This window comes from Sinocyclocheilus rhinocerous, unplaced genomic scaffold (genome assembly GCF_001515625.1).
Source record: "Sinocyclocheilus rhinocerous isolate Xijiao unplaced genomic scaffold, SAMN03320098_v1.1 scaffold1668, whole genome shotgun sequence".
In the NCBI taxonomy this organism is placed as follows: Eukaryota; Metazoa; Chordata; class Actinopteri; order Cypriniformes; family Cyprinidae; genus Sinocyclocheilus; species Sinocyclocheilus rhinocerous.
Genome location: NW_015630986.1, coordinates 151,330 through 161,416, shown reverse-complemented (window position 1 = coordinate 161,416; position 10,087 = coordinate 151,330). Strand labels below are relative to the sequence as shown.

The window sequence follows — 10,087 nt, the reverse complement described above, 5'->3', positions numbered from 1 at the left end:
ATGGACTATTCTGACGATGCTTTTCATACTTTTCTGGACCTTGACAGTGTAATTTACTTGGCAGTCAATGGGACAGTCACAAGCCTCCCGGTTTTCATCCAAAATATCTTAAATTGTGTTCCGAAGACGAAAGAAGCTTTTACGGGTTTGGAACGACATGGGGGTAAGTGATTAATGACAAAATTTTCATTTTGGGGTGGAGTATCCCTTTAACATAACTTTAGAGAAGACTGCATTTAACTGCTCCTTTTTGATTTTGCACAGATGTATACAGTGAGAACAATCAATACTCTTCAATATTACTACATTTAAATTTGATAATTTGAGATATACCACAAATTACAATATTTTCTAAACTGATAATAAAGATGCTTTAACAACTGTATGAATAAAATCAACATGTTAAATTTCAACTGCAACATTGAAAATATTACTATTAAAAAAGCCTATTAATAGATCTCTACTGGTGACTCCTTTTTTTTTTTACCTTAAGAAATTGATTTTTAAAAACAGTTATGACTGAAAAATATGGAACTTTTTAGCACAAGATGAAGAAAATAACAATTAAAATCTATAAGTTATCTTGTAAAACATGCCGAGTCATGTTGGAAACCTCCAAATTCCACAGTTTCAAGGAACATTATTAGTATTAAACTTGCTTGTATTTAAGAATATACAATTTAAGTGTAAAATATATATATATATATATTGCACAGGTATAATAGATGGAATTTAGTGGCAAGGCAAGGTAAGACAAAAATAATGTGAAATTAAAGTCAGTGAAAAATATATGGTGCTGACCATAACACATGCACTGCTAGAATACACAAATGCACATAATAACACAATCAAAAATATAAAAGCTTTGTTCTTGTATGACTTTGCTATGTGCTATTCTTTCAGATACAAAAATTTCATCTAAGGGTAAACTGTCGTACAGTGTCGCCTACTAGTGGTGACGTCATGCACACACGTTTGTATTGGGTGAAAAGTATTGCTGAGACAGACAGTGATACAATTTTGGGGTATTATTACTGAAATATTTTCTGCTCATCATTTAAAAATTTTAGTAAACATCTGACTATTTAGACCGCCTCTATGCAGCTTTAAAAAGTAAAGATATATTTGTTGCTTTGATGTGGAATCAGAAAATGTAACTATAATTTGAACTGGCTCATAAGGGGGTCCGGCATGGCTGCCGGTAGCTGTACATAAAAATATGTACCAGAAATCAAGCACCAGCACATGCTAAAAGAACCGAGAAAACTTTTTTTTTCTCGGTAAGGCTAAACCTTGCATATTTAGGCTATATATTTGAAATCTTTAAATCAGATTGGGTGTAAACTGCACATTACAAGTACCTGATTGCATAAAGTATTATGGCACATCAACATGTTATCAAACCAAGATTTACATATAATCTTAAGAGTAATGGTTAACTAAAGAGTATCTAAAAAAATTGTTAGGAATATACTGCATGGCAAAATAGTGGCTATTTCCATTCCAATTAGCAATAACCAGCATAAAGAGCATGCTATAAAAATTAAGCACTTTTTGTTATATCATTTCCATACACACAAGTCTAAGTACAAATACAGAATGATTGCTCAAACTATATTGCAGATATAACAATAAAACTGTTTTTCCAGAAAGGATTTAGTTGAATCGTTTTTTGCAAGAAGATGACATTTTCAGAGATTAAAAAAAAAAAGACTGTAAGGAGGCTTCACTCACCAATATCTGATGAAATGGTGCTCAGTCGAACATTCACCTAAAGGCAACAATCCTCACAACTAGAAAATAGTTTCTCTTTGGAACAAAAACACATATCAACACATCACAACCATTTACATGAACATTTGAAAGCGTTTCATGTGCCTGCGACCTGCAAAGGCATTCATACCGACTCTTAGAGAAGATGCGGATCTAGGCCAATTTAGCAGCAGGGCCAGTGTCAAACTACTTGGCCAATCACATTATAGTCCCGATCAGCCCTTTTCCAATGAGATGGCTTTTTGGAATTATGTTGGCCGAGTAATTGGTGCCGATCAGTCAAATATCTGGATAATACTCTGCATTCATATCCATATTGTGCAACACAGACTTTTGTTCAGCGGTGGACATTCTGCTCAGCACTTCTGCCGAGGGTGAATAGCTGTTCCCGGATTTCTCTTCAAACCAGCTGTCCAATGCTCGCTTTCCATCAAAGCTCCTGATAGGCGGTCCATTAACGGCCATGGTGAGCAGATCGTTGATCTGCTCCAGAGTTAGTCTGGAACGGCAATTTCTGCGCACTTTCTGCAACGAGCATCTTCCTTTGTCACAGCATGTCGATGACGTTGGCAAGACCCTGACAACCTGCAGGATGTGATTGAGAAGAGGAAAACGTTGCTTGTATCTGAAGATGTGGCTGACTACTTCTTTAAAACCATTCACACTACAATAATCAGCTTTTAGATCCCTCCATTCAACTACAAGGCTTCCTCGGGCATCTATTCTTTCTTGAGAGAGCTCACGGCCAGATGAAGGAATAGTCTCCAGGTGGTCAAAAATGACAAGGATCTCCTCCTCTCCATATGCACCAAGATCATCCCTGTTAAGAGGCCACGAGGCCAGGTCAAGGACCTGACAAGCCTGGATCACTGTGCGACTGCGTGGATCAAAACGTTGGGCCAGGATGCCTTGACTTCGCTGACAGACCTTCTCTCGAATGGACTGAAACTTGGACTCAGCAACCCGCAAGTTCTTGAGCTCCACGCCATTAAAACTCTCCCGAAAGTTGTCCTCAAACTCCTGTAGGTACTCCCCTGGGGAGTCCACCAATTGACCAATCTCATAAATGGCATCCTCAATTTTTGCGTCCACCTGTGACGGCAACAAATAGTCCCCCTGAAAGATGAAAGCAAGTCGTGAAAAGACAGCAATGATGTCCAACAGAAAATAGATCAGCTTCACCGACTGATAATCCAACAGGAACTGTAGGAGAGACAGAGCAATGGCAGCAGCATCACCTCTCTGGGTTTGGGTGCTTATGCTCTTCAAGTGAGCAACCACCTCTAGATAGTCCTTGATTAGGGCATTGAGAACATTGGGTTCACCTATGATCCAACGCACAGCCCTTATATCCCCAAGAAACTCTGTTTCCTCAGACAGAGTTGGTGCTGTCGTCCTCAACTCAGCCATCATATGAGGAGAATACCGGTAGAAGCTAAGAAGTTGCTTCAAGTTGTTTTCCAAATCCTCCAAGCAAGATAGTTCCTTTCCACTGATAGCATCCAGCACCTCTAAATGGGGACGATGGATCATCACAGGTAGACATAACATCCAAGGGATTGTCTTTCGTATTGCTATGTAAATCTTTGTCCTCAGACTAGAGGAGAGGTTTGAGCCATCTATTCCCAAGCCAACAACTAGCATGTCCTGAATTCTTAGACCAAGGACACCAAAGGCACGATCCACAGCCTGGAGGTAGCCTTCCACATTGCCTCCGCAAAGCCTTTGTAGGGAAAGGAACTCAGTGGCAGGAAGTCCATCAGTGGTGGTGAACTGGACGTAAACGGCAACAGTGTCAGCCAAGAGCTCATCGTTCTGCCCATCCATGATGATGCTTAGAAAGGGCGAAAGGCGAATCTTCTCTGCCAAATCCTCTTTGAATGCTCGAGCAATGTGTTGGATGAGAATCTGACAGTCATTTTCATTCATGTACTGATCTACCACTTTGAGGTCGCACTTCTTGAGGAGCTCCGCCAAGGGTCGCAAATCGGAAAATGGTCGTCCTTCCAAAGCCAGATGGTAGGCAGCATTGAAAAGAGTCAGCATATTATGACACATCTCCTCGGTCTTCTCCGGGTGCATGCGAAGTTTGTAAAGTTGCAAACACTTCTTGTGCAAATTGCTCTGGCTATGAAGTTTAATGGTGTGGATTTTGAATTGCTTGGAACCAATAATAAAAGCAGAGGTGCGGGAGGACTGGACGGTATATTGTCGGCACACATGGCACCACATTTCATTCAGTGTGGGCGAATAACGGAGAAACCAGAACTTCTTCAGCCACTCCTGTTTGAAGCGACGAATCCGACGACCTGAGCCCACCGAGAGTTTTGAAGACTCATCTGTAGCCACCATGAGGTCAGCAGAAATGGATTCATCAGCAGAATCAACATCCTGGTCATCTTCCTCAAGCGCCGCTGGGACGGGCGTCATGGCATCTACAACAAATGAGCAAACAGAGCACAGAATTAAACTGAAAACCAACATAAAGCAAGTTTAAACTCAACAATTCCTTATTGGTTAGTTTTGGCATGAATGAAGGCATTTTTACACCTATTCTAAGCACACCTTCTCAATACAGTTCATGATATCTCAAGTTCTACATCAACTAATACACTAATACAAATCATTTTTAAGTATGATTAAATTAAAACATTCTTAATTCCACAAACCAAACAATCAAAGACTTAAACTTTAGTTGCAGGCTCCAAAAAGAAAACACTCATTAATTATTTTATTAAAACTTTTAATTAAGAGTGCACTTCCATTTGAAACATTTCAACAAATTCGGCAATCACACAATCACCAGCAAAAACGCAAAAAAGCAACAACAAAAGAATGTTAACAGTAATTGATTAACTACAAGACAAAATAGTCTATATAGTCATATATTTAAAAAAGAAAATCATCAATATCTACTCCAGAAAGGCTCCCATCCATGGTAGTGTTCCATCCCAGGTGCAAACCTACCTCTGAGGTCCTCACTAGGAAGGGGCTCAGATGGTGGTACAGGCTTAATTTCAGCATGCCCCTGTCCTCTGAGACGGAGCAGTTCAGCCTCCAGCTCACGGATTCGTCGTTTTAACCTCACACAGTTTGGGCAGAAAGATGTTGATGGTCCTTCGCCAGTCAGGGTCGCATCTTCTTCTGTTTCTTCCATTTTAATGCATTTTGCATCAAACCCACTCTCGTGATGTTCCATGGAAGCCAATCCAGAGGCGAAGACAGACTCTTTACACTCTGCGTCAGGCTGGCTGAAAACCTGGCAGACATTTGTTCTTGCTCTTGGAAAAGACAAGGTGCTGTTCAGGGGGTTGTTCTGGCTTTGATTAGCCTCCAGAGATGCTTCCAGGACATCTTTGAAAATGAGGTCAATCTTCTTTTTCTTGGCCTGGGGCTGGTTTTCTGCCTCATCACTTCCATGCTTACTTAGGGTCCTTCTACCGTGCATTGCAGATCTCAACACTGGACCTTTGGGCTCCTCCTGTTCTTCTAATTTCACTCCTGCAATACAACAGCGTTATGGTTAATGTATGTAACACTAACAGCATATTAAAAAAAAAACTTTTGAGAAAAGTGCTAAAGAAAGAAAAAAATGTATATAAATCCCATTTCACTTACCTGTTAAACTATTGCAGGCCTGGAACATCTCTTCTGGGTACTTTTTTGTTGATCAAAAATGTTCAGTATAAAATTTTGGTCTATTCCTCACAAAAAGCTACCGAAGACTTGAAATATAGCACACAAATTATATTGATCACATTTATTATTTTTTATGATGCCTTTGGTTCCCCTTTGAAGCTTGAAACCTCCAGCCTGCATTAATGGTATTGAAAAAAAATCGGCGACCAGTAGAATTCTTTAAAATGTCTCCTTTTTGTATTTCACAGAAGAATGAGTTTGAACCAACATGGGGATGAGTATGTAGTGCTAATTTTTGGCTGAACTACTTCAATTATAGTAAATATTGTTTAAATTTTGGTCAAATCTTGTTGTGAGTTTCAGCCTTGTCTAAAGTTCAACAACAGATCTAATCCAGTAAACGAAATATCTTCCCGTAAATGTCTTTTATAATAAACAAACCAACTATTATTCAATTAGAAAATGGTTTTGGTTCAAAGTGATGCAAATTTAAAATGTGCTGTTAGGAGTTTATAAGAATATATTAGTATTCCAGTTCAACAGTCTCCACATCTGGATTCGGCCCTGCAGTGTTTGTATTAGCAGCCCCTTAAAATGTCTTTGGAGATTCCTTAACTTTTGAACTATTTCAAAATCGTTCAATTTAGTCAACCTTTTTTTGGCTCAAGCACCAGTGAGGGGTGTCTCACCTGTGTCCAGATTGCGGTCAATGCTGTCCCGAGACACACTTTGCAGTCGCCTCATGTACTCGCTGCTGTACCACACACAGAGTTTCTCGCCCACCGTCAGTCTCTGACACACTCTGAAGTAGATTTCTTCCCCATGTTGAAACGCACTCAGGTTCTTTTTACTCTCATCAGAAGAAATCGGAATAAACCTGAGAGGAATAAGCAATTAGTATTGTGAACAATCATATCAACTTAACCATGGTGACTAAAACAACATTTTCCACACAAGATCCGTACATTACAATAGCACAAAGAAAAGGAAAAGAATAATTAAAGTTCATCTCAGCAACATGGTATTACCTCATCCAGTTAGACGTAGTTTCATCCCTCCCATCAATGAATTTATTTTTGTTGTCCTTATCAACAATCTGTAATAGATACATTTGACATTAAAATATAGTTTTTATCTGCATTAAAGATGAATAAAAATACATACACAACTATGCTAAATGGTGTTTAAATATACAACATAACCTACCATCCAAGAGTATGGTCCTGAGGGTTTATCCGAGGCCATTATTTGGCCTTGATAAGGACCAAACAGCGCCCACTTTGGTATATTTTCATCCATGCAGCAGACATCCACCTTATCACCATCTCTGCGGATCTCAATGCCTGAGGGTACAGTGAGAGCTGCCCGATTGGGGACCCCTGATGCCACAGGGGTGTCTGGCACAAAAACAGGGGGCCCATGGGTAGGGCACTCCTCCAAGAAATACTTCTTGCACTCTTCACAGACTGTACATGTAATATTTAATAAGCAATGAGTAAAAACAACATAATTATATATATGTATAAATATATATAAAATTCTCATTTGATATCCAATTTTCAGTGACATACACAACACTTCTATTTAAAGTTAAAGTAAATGATACTTACACCAAAAACTGGTCGAATGCTCATGGTCAACTTTTAGTTTTTTGTTTGGCTCTTCAGTAGACTTCTCATTTGAGGCACTAGTAAATAGGTAGAAAAACTGCTTATTACTACTATTTTTTATGCACAGGGATTGCTCTTTAAATGTTTGCTGTTGTAAACACTTTGTGACGCTGACCTGGTGCTGCATTCAGCCTCAACTTCCATGGGGGAATGGTCTGGAATAGCACAGGAATCTGCCATCTGGGCAGGAAGGAGAGACTCCTGTGAGCGCGTTTCACTTCAACATATTAAAGCTAAAGTAAAATAAGGGGATGTAAATACTGTTAAAACAGGAAATTTAAGAGATGTTATAAAGAGAGCATCAAAACAGCTAAAACATAATTAAAAATGAAGGTCACACTTTATTTTAAGGTCCAGTTCTCACTATTAAGTAACTATCAACTATGACTTTTGCCTCAGTAAACTTTTTAAAATTAATAAACGAATTTAAAAACTAAATAAACTAATAAATAAACTCAAACATTTTTTTCTGCTAGTTAGTAAGGTAGTTGTTACGTTTAGGTATGTGGTAGGATTAAGGGATTTAAAATATGGTGGTCATACAAAATATGGCATTAATATGTACTTTAATATGTGCTTTATAAGTACTAAATAACAGCCAATATGCTAGTAATATGCATGCTAGTTAATAGTGAGAACTGGTCCTTTTCAAAGCATAAAAGTCAAATTTAAGCTTTGGGGAAAAAATGGTTTTGAAATTTTGACATATTTAAAACAATAATTAAAAAAAAAACATTATAAAGAATGAAGAAGAAATATTTGCAGGTTGCTATTTCTGATATTAACCATATGAACTCCTTTTTACTATTGAAGAACAAGATTCTAGTTAGATGATTCTCACATGCTGGATAACATGACCATCAGGTTTTACACAAACATGCGGAGTACATTTCAGGACATACAAAATAGTAAGACATTCAGAAATTAATGAGTTAAACTTTTTTTACACATTTTATGCTGATGATATATTTTTTAATAAAAATGTATATAAAAAAACAATGTTTACTAGTGATCTCAACCTTTGAACCCTATTGTATATACATTTTTTAACCCAAAATTCTTATATTACGTGAAAAAATGCTGGCTTTACCTTTACCTTGTCATCTCGTTTTCATTTCTTACATGCTTTTATAGGTTTATAAATGTTTACATGGCTACAAACTTTGAGCTGCTTTCACAAAAACAAACAAACGCTACAACCAGTCCACTCCGTTCTGCTGACGTTTCCGAGCCAGTCAGAGAGCAGCGCTCTGATTGGTCGAGCCGGCCGTCACTCACAAACTACCCAAGCTGTGAGAGAGACGAGCACAGGAAAACAAATAGGGCAACAATGCTCTGTTGAAAGATAAAGCTGCTGCAAAGTTGTGTTCGTCTAAACATTGTGAGATAAAAGTTGCACATAAGCTCAAGCGCGGGCGATGACAATGACGGTACGCAATGCTTCTGCACGCTCTGCCTCCGCTTAGCTTCTGCAAGGCAACTGGCAATTTGCCTAACGTTTGAGGAAGCCATTTTCATTGGCCACATTGGCTAGTGAGTGTAACTCACCGTCTATAGAACATACGCAGTGCGTCGCGGGGTCTTTGGTGGTCTTCTTCAGCCGTGGTGCGTCTCGCTATCTGCCGCTCCGAGAAGCGCGGCGGTGACGCAACGGCACGGGGGGATTTCACTAGTCCCGGGCGATGCAAAGTTTATCATCTCCAAATGTTTGTACCACAGTCAGCTGCTTCTCTCTGCTATGACCACCATCTTTTTATTACAGGAAATGACATAGAAAACGGAAGAAAGTCAGGAAAGGGAAAGTTAGATTGTGTGTGAAGTTGTATGAGGCTGCGGTTCGCGCGTTTCGTGTGCGTTCGCTTTTGGCACGCGCCTCCAGAAACATTACGCAGCGGATGCGTGCCAAGTTTTCACTTTCTTCTTTTTTTTAAATAATTAAAAATGTAATTATTAAAGTTTTAATAGTTAATTTCACAGTTCATTCCGTTTCAGCCACTTAATGTAAAGACTCCATTCGATCTTTTTGTTGATAATTTTAGCCTTGGGTGTACAATGTATTTTTGCCTTATTTATATAAGTGTTATACTTTATGATTACAGTTTGAAAAGCTCCCGCTGACTGAAACTTCTCGGAATTACTGTGATTACGACTATTCGGAGCTATTCAAGTACATAGAAATCCCCGTTTCTATGGCAACGCGGTTCTTAACAAAATGGCGCTTTTGACAGCAAAATACTTAATCATCGTCTGTTTTCTCTTGCAAATATGGAAGAATGAAATATCACCATATGCACACCGCTATAAAATGACAAAAAGACATTGAATTGTGCATAAATAGCACTTCTGTAACTACCTATCTTCCTTTACTTTTGAAATTGTTGCCATTTTGGTTGATTTGATATGATGTCATAACAATCAAGTGGGAGAAGTTGGAGGAATTTTACATTTCCACGTCTAATAGAGCGGTTTAGTCTAGTCTTACATTTGCCATGGATTGCTTCAGGAATGTCCTACAGGTTGGTCCCAAAGCACATTTTCAATTTATAACTGAAATTATGTCCGGTTAATATCTTGTGAAGCCGTTGTGTTTTTTTAACATTAGCGAGTTGTTGTATACAGTAGTTGCGCATTTTAAGGACATCATTGTAGTTGTAGTCCTTAAAACACTGGCATGGAGGCCCCTGACAGTCCATAATTCACCTGCACTTATGCTCAACATCCACCCCAACACTTCTCATCACTTTTCTGGCCTGACACTTATGTAATATCAGTTTCACAAGTCATCTGGTCATATAAAGCCAAGTTGAATTCAAGACAAACGGGAGGCAAATATTCTTTCTCAATTTATTAACAAAATGATAAAATAAATAAATACAAATTGATCAAATGCTCCTAATATCAATTTCTTCCCATGTTCCCTACAGTATTTTCAAAACACTGCATACAAAGGACTCATCACAGGCTCAATACAGGAGAGGTAAGAACCAACTGACTCACTCACAATG

General features: G+C 38.6%; 1 protein-coding gene across 2 annotated transcripts; it reads right to left on the bottom strand.

Annotated features, from left to right (window-relative positions):
- Nucleotides 1–675: 675 nt before the first annotated feature.
- Nucleotides 676–8,862, bottom strand: LOC107740882 (zinc finger protein 862-like). Of its 2 annotated transcripts, XM_016553413.1 has the most exons (8): nucleotides 8,631–8,862; nucleotides 7,198–7,315; nucleotides 7,023–7,099; nucleotides 6,619–6,878; nucleotides 6,441–6,508; nucleotides 6,102–6,289; nucleotides 4,741–5,274; nucleotides 676–4,208 (listed from the first exon to the last, which is right to left on the bottom strand). In XM_016553413.1, exons 2-8 carry the CDS (start codon nucleotides 7,260–7,262, stop codon nucleotides 2,053–2,055), a joined length of 3,348 nt encoding a protein of 1,115 aa, XP_016408899.1. In that variant the 5' UTR covers nucleotides 7,263–7,315; nucleotides 8,631–8,862; the 3' UTR covers nucleotides 676–2,052. The 2 variants fall into 2 exon arrangements, with proteins under 2 accessions (XP_016408899.1, XP_016408901.1); XM_016553415.1 differs by lacking the exon at nucleotides 4,741–5,274.
- Nucleotides 8,863–10,087: the final 1,225 nt, after the last annotated feature.